This window comes from Pieris brassicae, chromosome 6, assembly GCF_905147105.1.
Source record: "Pieris brassicae chromosome 6, ilPieBrab1.1, whole genome shotgun sequence".
Classification (NCBI taxonomy): Eukaryota; Metazoa; Arthropoda; class Insecta; order Lepidoptera; family Pieridae; genus Pieris; species Pieris brassicae.
This window is the reverse complement of record NC_059670.1, coordinates 9,868,589-9,882,298: the sequence shown is the minus strand read 5'-3', so window position 1 is coordinate 9,882,298 and position 13,710 is coordinate 9,868,589. Positions and strand designations below refer to the sequence as shown.

At 32.3% G+C, this 13,710-nt stretch overlaps 1 protein-coding gene across 1 annotated transcript in view; it reads left to right on the top strand.

Annotated features, from left to right (window-relative positions):
* Window positions 1-13,710, top strand: part of LOC123711352 (potassium voltage-gated channel subfamily H member 8) — a 70,027-nt gene that overhangs the window by 51,469 nt on the left and 4,848 nt on the right. The window contains exons 5-11 of the mRNA XM_045663902.1: window positions 1,782-2,029; window positions 2,125-2,359; window positions 2,908-3,068; window positions 5,364-5,580; window positions 7,132-7,311; window positions 10,071-10,270; window positions 12,892-13,141. Of these exons, the coding sequence (XP_045519858.1) occupies window positions 1,782-2,029; window positions 2,125-2,359; window positions 2,908-3,068; window positions 5,364-5,580; window positions 7,132-7,311; window positions 10,071-10,270; window positions 12,892-13,141 (1,491 nt within the window). The remainder of the gene's footprint in view (window positions 1-1,781; window positions 2,030-2,124; window positions 2,360-2,907; window positions 3,069-5,363; window positions 5,581-7,131; window positions 7,312-10,070; window positions 10,271-12,891; window positions 13,142-13,710) is intronic.

The following is a 13,710-nucleotide window of genomic DNA, read 5'->3' as shown; positions in this document are numbered from 1 at the left end:
GTTGAAATTTTTTTTTCTGTTTTATAAACGTCACCTAGCTATAAATGAAAACACAGTAACGTAATATATAAATACAAAATATATACATTATGTTGGCTACAAAATTTTGACAGAAATAAAATGTGTTACTAATTCTAGCTAATATGAATATGATTGGTAACATATATTAAGGAATATAGCTTTTTTTACGCTACTTTTAAGTAACTTATATATAAGGAAATTGTACGCTACCACCCTGTAATCAACAATAAAATATTTATCGCTATTTCGACATAGAAGTTTGTATAATGGGTTGCAGCTTATCAATTTAATATAGTTGAATGCAAAAACCTGGTTTTTAGATAATGATACTGCGCCGCTACTCTGAAACTCCCTCTAGCAATAACGATTTCAAAGGCAAATACAGGGCTGGATTTAGAGGTCTGAACTCGGGACAACAAAGAAGTGGAGGTCCAGGGCCCTGGGCCCAAATGTTTTTCAAATAGAATGAACAATTATTTTCAGTCGAGTTTTTCAATAAAAAAAAATATTGTAAAACCAAGTAGATTATTTTAGTATTTAACAAACATATAAGAATATCAAAGTTGTTTACTAGTTTTTAATTTAATTTTGTGAAAGACCCGGGGCTGTAACCACAGTTGCCCTCCGCTAAATCCGGTCCTGGGCAAAAATCTCTAAATTGCATACAAAAACTTCACAATTGCAGTCGCTATTAGAAGTTACTGAGTTTTGTGTCTGTTTTATTCACAGACTAAACAATAATTCCTGGTTTTAAATAGTATAAGCGCATGCTTGTTAAATTTACTTAGGTTATACTAGCTGTGTTATATACTCTTTATTTTTTAAAATAGTTTTTCCGTATATGCGATGTGATAGCAAATCTGTGTAATGTATGTTAATTGCTTTCAATCTTTACTTAACCACGTTCTACCATAACACTCAGAGATCCATTACATTTTATATAACGCCACTTTAATAAAATTATTAAATAATACACGTAGTTACTGAAGATCTCCTGGCACAAGAGTTTTGTATTTACTTATGGTATAAAATAAACATTTTTAAAATTCTAATATGAGCCGATTATAATTGTCTCTGTATATGGTTAATAACTTTTATTTAGAAACCACCCGATAAATTCAGTTCAGCTGCTAAAATTGGATTCCGAAAAGAAATTCACGAATGAATTTAAACAAAGTTATATCGAAACCCTTTGTTGCTAAAAAACCCATTAATACAAAATATTATTTCATCCCGACTATTCAGCTGTAAAAGCTTTCTCAGTCACGTACAAGTATAATACATCATTTTAAAAAAATATCGTATAACTTGTATAAATGTCTACCGTGTTACATAATATATTTGCTATCACATCCATTAATATTATAGGCAGCTTTAAAGCAATAAACGTAATATGGGATTTTCTTTCGGAACACAGAAAATAAATTATTCTCATTTAAAACGATACAACCCAAACTCACGAACGGTTATGTTCTCGAATAATCTATTTCTCGTTCCACATTCGTAAATATTCATTATACTTATCCTTTATGTGATTGTGGAGTCGTCGAGCGACTTCAGTCATCAAAAACTTTTCATAGCTTACGGCTCAAAGAAAATCCTGTACTTGTAACATTGTCTGTAGCACTTAAGGCTTTTAGGAGGCTTTCACACGAGGCTCATTCAAATATGGAACAATCGTGAGTGTAATTTTATGGTTACTTCGTGTGAAATGCTGATAGGTGTTAGTTAAATAGTAACAGGGTGGTTTATGCGTACAGGAGCCGCGGTGCGGCCGTCGGCTGGCGTGGTAACTCTAGCGTTGTCCCCATTTGTACCCGCAGCGGCACTCTTGGGAGCCCGGTTCCGAGCTGAATCTAGTTGCCTCCTTCCAGACTCCAATGGCAATCTTGACCCCGAAGCGCCATCACCCGCTAACATGGGCAGGCGGCGCTCCAGGGCCGTTCTTTACCAGCTTTCAGGACATTACAAACCAGATAAAATGAAGACAAAGTTGAAACTCAACAATGTCAGTAAGGTATCCCGAGCTTCTTACTAGCCCCTAGCTATGGAATACATCACTATTTTATATATATTATATATAAACAAAATATTAATTTTTAGAATCTGCTACACTCGTCCGATCCACCGCTGCCAGAATACAAAACGTCTGCTATAAAAAAGTCTAAATTTATTATCTCGCATTATGGTGTTTTTAAAACCTTCTGGGATTGGTTAATCCTAATAGCAACGTTTTATGTAGCGGTTGTTGTCCCGTATAATGCCAGTTTCGTTGACGAGGGACATCCAAGAATAAGCGTCACGAGCGATGTTATTGTGGAAGCACTTTTTATTATAGGCAAGTATTCAACACAGACTAGTATTACAATGAAATTAAACAGAGAATTTAGCCTTTCTCTTAACTCTGTACTAACTTTTATCACTTTGTAAATTTAAATATATATTAAACCACATTGGTAGTATTCATAACTGCATTGACTCTTTTATATGAAAGCTCCAACAAAAAGCTTCTCATCACCCTGATAATTAAGAATGTAAATTAAGACTTTCCATTCTAAAGTGCCTTCCTTTTTTTCGTATTTTTACACAAAACACAAATTATATACGACAAAGAACAATTATGCTTAACATAGCTAAAGCTGGAATACATAAAGATCTGGAATACACAAAAAGGTGCAAATATATACGAAAGGAAAATATTAATTACGTAATATCTAATTCGGTTGTTATGGTGTGAAAGTGAGGGTGTGTATGTGTGTTTGCTCATGATGGAGGTGATGCTTTGGATATTCTTAATACTCCTTTTAAATAAATTCATATCTTAAACGTTAATTAATCAAAGAGTACTAGAGTACTTTCTTAAGTAATTTTACTTATTGCCTGCAGATATTGTCCTCAACTTTCGCACGACGTTTGTAAGCAAGAAAGGAGAAGTGGTGTCAGACTCAAAGGCAATAGCTCTTAATTATATACGATCTTGGTTCGTGGTTGATCTCCTGGCCGCGCTCCCTTTTGACCTACTTTACGCATCAGATGTATACAGTAAGGTAAGGATAATTACGATTAATATAATATATAAATAAATTTGTAATTAACAGAATTAATACAGAAGACCTTTGTTTCGAAATCTCACAAAATATATTAAACATTTGTCAAAGTTTTAATTGGCATATTGACCTTGTTTAAATTGTAAGCCATACATATGACCGGTGACAATTTGTATGCTTTTAGAGTTAAAAACACCAAATTTATTCACTTTAAAATATCGTTAAGCGATATTATTTCTGGTCCATTTAAATTTTGTCTAGCTCACGTATTCTGCTAAGGACGTAAGTTACTATGAAACTATGTAGGTGGTAATGTACTGGATAATCCTTTCCACCTGAGCGGGTAGTTGTATAAGATCAAAATATATTCAACTAGCTGCCCCCGCGAATTACGTTTCGCCTTAACAGACGTTTTCAATTCACCTTTAGATAGCTATATACCAACATATACAACATCATGCTATGCTCCCCATAGTGACTGTTCGCTTTTACGGAATAAAAAATTAAGTACTTAAAAAACAATTTTTGTTTGCAATTTTTTCCATAGAAACCTTCCTCAGTCTTCAAGTATTAAAAAAATACTTAACTTTACTTATAATTGGTCCTGCTTCGAATTTTGACCTAAGCAACACATTTTACGATTCATTTTTATGTATATAGATATATAGTATCCATAATACATATATTATATAAATGTATAGTATTCACTATAATAAAAAGCCAGGGGTTAATGACCCCTTTGCTTACAGTTCAATTCAACAATTCCTATTTTTATTTAATAATCATATGTAGTTTTGATTATAGAAGTTCAAACGATTCACAACACACGTTTGAAATACTGCACACATCTCTACATACCTCTTAAAACAACTCTACGAGTATGTAATTAACTTTTACATAAACAGTAATTATAAACATTAAAGGCAAACTAGTTACTTTGTTTAAAAGTAAGTAAAGCGTGTCCAATGGTCGGTTCCCAAATCAAATCGATATCTAAATCAATACAGTACTTTACAAAACTCAGAATACAGCGATTATGTTTATCTATAAGATATATCTAAAGGAAAACCCGTTGTCACTACAAACCTCGGTCTAGGTCTCAAATTTCTGTATCTGTTTGAACATTTATCTTTTCTAATATCCAAGTAGGTGATACTTCTGTGCCTGACGTGGCTATATACGAGTCTTAAATGCTCATATAAACTGAAAGTCCGGCCGGGGGTTGAACCTACGACCTACTAATGAGAGTAGCATGCTGAATAGGCTAACACTCCTTTGCTAGTATATTATAAAATAACAGAGCAGTGTTGGCCTTGGTTCAGCGTGCGACTCTTATCCCTGAGGTCGTAGGTTCGAGGCCCGGCTGCTGACTAATGGACTTTCTTTCTATTGGCTCGTTTGACATCGTGTGGAATCCGGCTTGCCTTAGACACAAAAAGTCGACGATGTATGTGTCTGAAACAAGGGGTTTTTCGCAACGTGAAGCCAGTGCAAGTTGCACTGGCTTCAATAAAAAAAAAATGTGCGTATACTGGTGTGCACACGTAAGAAGTGAAACTTCTGTATGACCTTATTTTTCGAAAAATGATTTACTATATGCAACTTTACAGAAATTGGTTATATAAAGTTAAATTAGATAATTTTTAACAAAAGGCTTTATTATCATAGACATTAATACATGTACAATATATAATACAATACTACAATTATTTCATTTTACCTTATTACTACTAAGATTATTACAAAATTTCATTAATTGTAATAGATTTGTTATTACTATCATTGTTATCGTTATTATATATTTTTGTTATTAATTGCTTCGAATCAACCGTGGTAGGGACAAGAAACAGATAGCGCGTAACCGAAAAATGTGACGGAATTTTTTTTCCAACGCCGATAAAGAAGTTTCACTATAATAAATAATAAATCTACTTATAAGATTAAAAATGTATAAGAATTGAATTAATCTCACAACATTTATGTGTGTAACCAAGGTCCTTATTGCTACAATTATAACATGTAACGTATGAACATGAGGAATGCAAAAAGATTTGACTTTGACATAAGATTGACAATTGATCATGAAACAGATAAAGTAATCTGAGGCCAATACCTATAAAGGTACACCATAACACAACTGCTATTCTATATAGCAGTTAACATAAACGGTAATATGAAGAAATAGCAGTTAGCAAAAACGGTGATTTCATATCCTGGATTATCCATGACTATCTCTTTAGTGACTCTTCGTGCAATTTAACTAAAATTCTCGCTTATAGTGAATTTTTTTAACAGGAATCGACACATGGTAACGTCCACCTCGTCAAGTTAACCCGTCTATTGCGACTGGCACGACTTTTACAGAAAATGGATCGGTATTCTCAGTATTCAGCTTTGATTCTTACATTACTTATGCTTTCGTTCACGTTATTGGCGCATTGGCTTGCTTGTATATGGTTTATTATAGCCGAAAAAGAGATTGAGCATCATAAAAATGAAAGTTGGGATTTGGGTAAGTAGATATGCTGTTATATTTTAGCAAAATATGTAATTATATCGCTTTGAATTAATGGAAATTACGAATACATTTATTTCGCTACTCATATGTTATGGACTTTTATATGCGATAGGTAGTGTATGTTGATGGCAATACAGATTTATTAGAGGGCAGGATTTAGAGGTCTGGAGGCCTCGGCCAACAGAGGAGTGGAGGCCCCTGGCCCCAAATTATTTTCGATATAAAGTGAACAATTTTTTCAATCAATATTTTATTGTAGATTCTTTTAGTATTTAACAAAAATATAAACATAAAAGTTGGTAACTAGCGTTTACTAGTCGGAATTTAAACATTTTTTTTCAAAATCTCTATTGGTTTTCCCTGTTTTTTTTTTCTTTTTAAATCCGGCCTTGGTATCTCCATTATGCACGAGGGAGTTAATATATAATCTAACATAATGTTAGGGAATGTAAATAATGTTCGAGATTAACTAGATTACAAAGTTTTTAAATACGAGAAATACGCGTTATTGTGGAAATAAATCTTTATAAAACAGGATACTCTGTTTAGTATATAGGAAGTATTGACAATTTCATACAACAAATGAAACTGTTAACGCAATTTATGTACAAAGCTTTCAAAATACTTCGCAGCGTCATGTCACGCTTAAATACTATTTATAATGACTGAAATAGAAATTTCGCAATTAAATCTTAAACGACGCTATAAGTCCCCTTTTAGAAGTACTTGAAATGTTTGTGGGTGGATGCGTTATATTAAAATGTGTACCTTTCAAGCACATGTAGGCGGGTAAATTTCAATCAGATATTGTTAGTCATTTGCGCAGTTTAGTGGAGAGTTCTATTTCGTTAGTTAAAAGTGATTTATGTTCAGGTTTTAAATTTAATTCAATAAGATTATGTCATTGTTACGGTAAATACGCTAGAAGTCTCCGTTTTAGTATGTTTTGAACCGCTTTCCTGTAATATATCAATAATTATTGCCATAAAGATACTTGCTGAATTAAAGTTCTATATTCTTTGCTATAAATACTATACTTGGTCTCATTTTTTCGCAAACTGCATTTGTTTCACAATAGATGTAAAATAATAAATAGTTATATAACTATATTTTTAAATTTGTGTAAATTCTATTTGTTAAAGAATTTAGACCTTCAAAATTGACAAGATTCATACAAACTATTTACTTAGTTATGTTTTTATTACAAAAATACAGTAAAAGCAATTATATATTAAATGAGGTAAAGTTAATTTTAATCATAAAAACTTAGTTTTTAACGAAAGTTTAAAAAAATGTCTCTTTCTGTCAAATTGTGTCTACGCTGTGATGAAAGAGACAATTGAGTACTTTAATAAATGGCTTTAAATAGTTGCAAACTGTTTATAATTTTGACAAACATACATCTGCCACTGAATGGTTCTATATACAAGTATTATCTGTAATCTTATTCTACAGTGTATACACGTTTGAAATTGTATAGATAACTGATATCATTGTCTTTGGTTCATAGTATATTTAGATACAGATGTCTAATCTATATTTTAGGGTGGATCAATAATTTAGCTGAGAGGTTGAAAATCCCAATAGGAAATATATCGCACAGCGAGAGCTATGTCACAGCGTTGTACTTTACATGTTCGTCACTAACAAGTGTTGGTTTTGGGAACGTGTCTGCAAACACATTGCCGGAGAAAATCTTCAGCATATTAGTTATGCTTGTTGGAGGTAAGTTTCTTTACAATAGTGGTCAATTTAAGTACTATATACATTTTTGTGTTTGTTGTTAATTTATTTATACTTCCACCTTGAAGAAAATTATATATTATATAATGTTGAAGAAATTTAAAATTGTGTTACGTATTGTGAGTACAATTTGTTTAGTTTGTTATGGAAGAGCAAGACACAAGTAGCTTTTATTTCAGAGGGATTAATAATTTGTGTATGTTTAGCATATTAATATAAAAACAGGGCATGGGTGTCAATGATTTTGTGAAACAAAATTACACAGCTTAATTGGTGTAATTCACACTCATTTCGTTTTCTGCACTCGCGACGGACACCACGACTTTATGTGTCGACATTAGTGCCACAGATACTTCTCTCTTGAGTCATTTACATATATATGTTACATAAGTATATTATAATTTTCTTAGTAAAGCATTTACTACAATAAGGGGCTTGATAACAAATCACTTTTCAACAGGAGTGACTCACTAACGCTAACAGAATATGGGAATGACATTAGCTCACGTGACCATTTTCACCAATTCTTAGCAAGATGGATTCCGTATTTACAGAACATTTTGAGAAAATATATACAATTCTTAAATGTGATTTTAATATATTACAGAATTATATATAGTAACATTCGTAAAGAATGATTGACAAATGATTAATCGCGTAAAACATGTTAATACAGCCTTTCTGGTTTCTTAAAAAAAAATGATGTTTCATATAAATATCTTGGCTTAACAAACTCAGGCAAAATAAACAAATATCAGATTCGCCTTCTGTTGTCGTAGATTTTTGGATTTGAGACATTCGGTTTCCTCACGTTGTTTTCCTTCACCGAGTGTTAGCCCACATAGACAGAAAGTCCATTAAATCACAGCCGGGGCTCGAAGCTATGACCTCAGTACCGAGGGATGCTAAAGCCACTCAGCTAATAGAAATGTGTAAAATGAATGAATTTTAAGATTTATTTTATTAGAAAAGTATGTATTTTGTTAAGTATATACTAAATCCTTGCACTAGTATTACAGACTCATAGAAACATTAAAATTGCATTGTCTCAAAAGTGATTTTAGCTCACTGCTGACGTACGAACTATGAGCTCTCATGATATTAATTTAATTTCAATGCACGAGATCAACATTTGAAACATTGAAATACAATTCTAAACCCGATTAAAATGCCATTTCTTTTTAACATAATTTTTGTTTCCTTCGGTCTTGCTTGTTCCGTTTAATGATTCTTCGTATCGATAGCTTACCGATTTCAGGAGCTCACAAAATAATTGGTTCATTATGTATTAATTTCGCTATGATCTCGTAGGAAATAATCTGTACAATTATGCAATCTTTCATAATACGTATTAAATTAAAATTGACTATTAAATCGTAATTATGAAGATGGTAACGCTGTGGTTAAGCTATAATCGTGTGGATCAGTTATTCCCATGGAGCGCGATATTTTTTGACCTACATTTGATTATGAAATTTTAATGAGTTTCGCAAATTCTATACCTAAAGGGAAAACATGGGATAAACTGGTGAATCGGAAATCTTTAGACTTATAGGATACGGAGAATAGACGGGAGTGACACAGACAACAGTGTGATACCTTGCTAGCAGGATTAATTAAAATAAAGCCATTTAGCAAAAAGGAGGTTGATTAAGTCTCTTAGTTTAGAGCATAAAATGGAAAACAGAATACTAATTAATTTAACAGATTAAATATAAAACACAGATAGGAAATAAATGTGTATTTATATTTTCGATGCGTTCGTTAGTGTAAAATATATTACCTATATGAATAAATATTGTATGATATTTTGTTTTGAATAAAGACCACTCACTCACAAGAAGAAATAATGTACATAAATACATATTATATATGTCCTAATTTTAATAATTCAAATATTTATTTAAATAAAACCTAAACCTAATCAAATACAATATTGCGGAAAATAATAATCGGCTCAAATATAAGTATTTTATCAAATTTAATTTCCTCTTTGGAGTAGAGACTCTTGGGCCGTGGGGTTCAAGTGCACGGGCACTAATTAAAGATAAGTTGGCGCCTGGTAGATAGTACAAGAGACCCCAGAGCTGGTGCTTTCCTCGCTCAACAAATAAGTATCGCAATACATTAAGGAAACGCTGCCAGCGTTAAAGGTACACTGCCACAGGATCGAAACACTTAATTTGTTTGTTGTAATTTAATAATAATTTATTGATATTTTATTAGATTAATATTTTTTCTATTATCTCTATTTATAGATTTTTTATTGTAAAAGTATCCAGGTTCTGGTGTTATTGTGTAATTCTATCATAACAATTCGGTACATAATATATGAAATAGTTAGCAATTAATAATTAATTTAAAAAAAAAATTACTTCTTAAACAATACATTAAAAACTCAACAATAATAATTATAAGTACCGTCTATATTTCATGCGAGCGACGAAAATCGGAGCACAACTAGACCGCCCGCCTTGCTTGCTTGCTTCAGCTGAAACTCAGTTATCCGACACTTCTACGAATCATTTCCTAATTTTCAGCTTATTATACGATACATATGAAGATAAAATAATTATGAGAATGTAAACAAACCTGCTTATCAGCATCACATAAATCAATTATTTAATCGTTAAAACTAATCTAAAATATATTTTCGTTAAAAAAATTATTTCATAAAGATCTAAGCTCTTAAATAGTAAATAGAAAAATATATTATTTAATCAGTTTACGTTTCTATCCAGCTCTGATGCACGCGGTCGTATTCGGTAATGTCACCGCCATTATACAAAGAATGTACTCACGTCGATCCATGTATCAAAGCAAGTGGCGAGATCTGAAGGACTTCCTAACCATCAACCAAGTCCCCAAGGAACTCAAGCAGCGCATGCAAGACTATTTTCAGACGATGTGGTCTCTCAACCATGGAATCGATATACATGAGGTAATTGAAATGTTATTAGTGTTAATTGTTTATCTAAACATTTGATTGCGTTTCAATAATTTAAACTCTTTATAACCTGAGACATATCTGTTTATAGATTAAACAACGCATTTACTCTATTGTAGAAGCTAGTGTCAAAGACAATCAACAACTTCAGATTCTAAAATTATTTATAGCATATATCTTCTCATTTCAATATTTTTGTGAGCTTATTATTTTTTCTATCCTTATATTTATTAAGTTGCCTTAAATGAAATTTAGTCATATTTCTCAAGTAACTTATGTTTTGTCTTTTGTTCAAATAGCTTTTACACATTAAGAAAAACACTTTTTGAACGGATTAAAGCTATGTATTATTATTAAAATTTAGAATTATGTAAATAACTTTTGTTTTGTCTATTCGTATTTGACCTCTGTCGTATAGATTCATCATAGATTATAAAATAATTTGTAACATCTGTTCTTTCCACAAAAGAGAAAGGCCTGTTATTATAAACTACGTAACTACGTATGTATAAACACTTGTGGGCTTATGTCTTGAGATTTTTCCAGCCTTTGTTATAAGCTTGAGCATACTTTTCAATCGGGTCAGTATAACGAAGCTTTAATATTAAAAAATACAAATTATTTTTCGAAGGAAAAAACCTGTTTTAAATTACTTTCTGTATTCCACCTCCAGTAGTAGCTATTATTTCTAGCCATATTTATAAATCTGTCTGATGTTCTGTTTAAAGTAACGTACCCTCTCTTGCCAACATAACGTAAACACCATTTGAAAGAAAGTGACAAAAGACGGAAAGAGTACCTACAAGTGATATTTTTTTATAAATAAGGGATAACCCCTTTATTAGCATCACTTTACGCAAGAAAAAATATAATTAGTTTACGGTGAGAAATATATTTACTTTCAAAGAGTTGGTAACGCGAACTTTTTCTTAGGTATTGACGTCTTCTACAAAAGTGTAGAATATCACATTGTGCAATTGTCCATACTTTCTGATTAAGCGACACCTATAAGAATGTCTATTGGTATTTTGTTCACATCTATATTAACGAATTGTGTATACAGATCCTGATGACTTTTTTTAACGTTCTATAGACATGAGGAATAATATAAGTTTGTCTTATCGAGAAGTTTTGAAACTGGTACAGTTAATTTGGGGCCTTTTCAACGCCAGCAATCTTTATACTATTAGTTAGTTCTTAATCCCAAGCTACTCACAGTTACTAGACAGTGGTTTCATTCCTTATTCATAACAATGAAGATTCAAAATATTACTTATAAGGAATTAAGCATTACCGAATTAATTGTCAAATAGGGATTTGGGCTTATTATATCTCTATTGTTACCTTTTATTGAATTCGTAGACATTCAGGTTCAATTCAAAAAGGGAGCATGGATTGTTCTCTTACTAGCCCTGTCGTTACATGCGGTAATCAGATAATACTATAATGACTAATAAATTATTTAATGATAAGAGTTCCTGAGATTAATGCGACAACTATTCGGTATTGGCATCACAACTGAGCGTTTTTAAGGCATTTCTGTCGCGCAGCACCACTATGTGGAACTGGATGCCCACTGAAATATTTCCAAATCATTTTGACTTAGGGTCGAACCTCGTCTCTCCTCGATCGTCCCTGAATAAAAATGCGTACCCTCATTAAAAGTTCAGCAACGCACAAGCGAATTGTCCGGAATTGAGAGTGTCCATGGACGGCGGTATCACTTAACATCAGACGAACCTCCTGCCTGTTTACTATGTGTTCTATAAAAACAACGATAATAATTATTTGTAAAAATATTATGATGTTTGAATAACGCACGAATTTAATTAGATTGATTTAGCTCTTGCAAAACCTTCTTTTTCGAGCGTGAACTTATAGATTTATTAATTTGCTCAAGTATCCATTAGTAGATGTACTGTGACTAGTAGGACTGTTTTTGTATTGATTTTTACATTACAATTTCTTTATTACCTCGTCAAATTCTTTCGCGAATTAAAGGAGGTGGAAACACAAAGCAAATTTTATCTGCATCATCTCATTTTTATGAAAGGGTAATTCATTAGGCCTATACAAATTTTAATCGCTAATTTGAAGGGGTTTGAACCGACTTAAGAGATGATACTTATAACTTCCGAAAAGTTATATTTGTTAAATGTGTGTGTTTGTTGTGTTTACACACATACTTTTACAGTCAGTTGATAGATGCAATTTCTTTCAATAAAAGATCGTACTAATACTTAAAAGACCGGCAACGCATTAACGAGCCCTCCGGCATTGAAGGGGCAAACGGACGCTCCGTTTGCCCCCTGTTCTTTAATGAAAGGAAACAGGAATAGTAGCTAAAAGTATTATTCAATAAATTCAAGTAATTAATGCTTCTATCGGCATCACCATTCTCTAAAAACGGCATACCAAACATCTCAACCATAACCTAAAAAAATATATTTAAAAAAAGTCAAATGGGGGCGTGAGACTCCTTTTTTTGAGTGTTTCAAGACGGGGCACTGACTGAAGACCACTTTATACCATATAAATACTTGAATATAAGAACTCCTTTGTTTAGGAAAGCAGCAGTTTCATCTTTAAAAGCAATATGTATTCTTATTTTGTAGACTCTGAAAGAATTCCCTGAAGAACTAAGAGGCGATGTATCACTACATTTACATAGAGAAATCCTGTCTCTTCCAATATTCGAGTCCGCTTCGCAAGGCTGCCTCAAACTCCTATCTCTACATATTAGGAATAATTTCTGTGCACCAGGCGAATATCTCGTTCACAAAGGCGACGCGTTGTCATACATTCACTATATTTGTAACGGCTCAATGGAGGTTATGCAGAACGATATGGTTGTCGCAATATTGGGTAAGTCTACACTAACACAAATATTAATCAGATTTAACAGAATTTTAATAAGTTCTGTTAAATTTCTTGTTATTATATTATGTACATTATACATATTTTTGTGTGTCTAATAAATCGATGAACACCGGCTGCACGCATGAAATTTTATGACTCATTGTCCCGTTACGCTCTTTGTCCCGTTGCGCTCATTGTACGATTGCGCCGCATCTATCTCTCTTCCATTCGATTGGCTTATGCGTCCCAGGATTCACTCATTCTTTGTATCCATACAAAGTAGTAATAATTCAATAAAAAATATTCCACTTCATTCATAAAAGTATGCAATCATTTCAATGTTTTGTTATCACGTTGTCACGTTATCTCTATCGTCCGAAAGCCGACTTTACAGACCATCATTTTTTTATTTAGTGCTTTGTAGCTATTGTTCAATTAATTCCCCTTTCTTATATATTAGTCCCCGAAAAAAGCTCAGATAACCTTCAAATATAACGAAACATTTTCGTAAATAAATTAACAGATTTTTTCTATCGTATCATATCTTATTGACACATGGCGTAAAACCCAAAGAT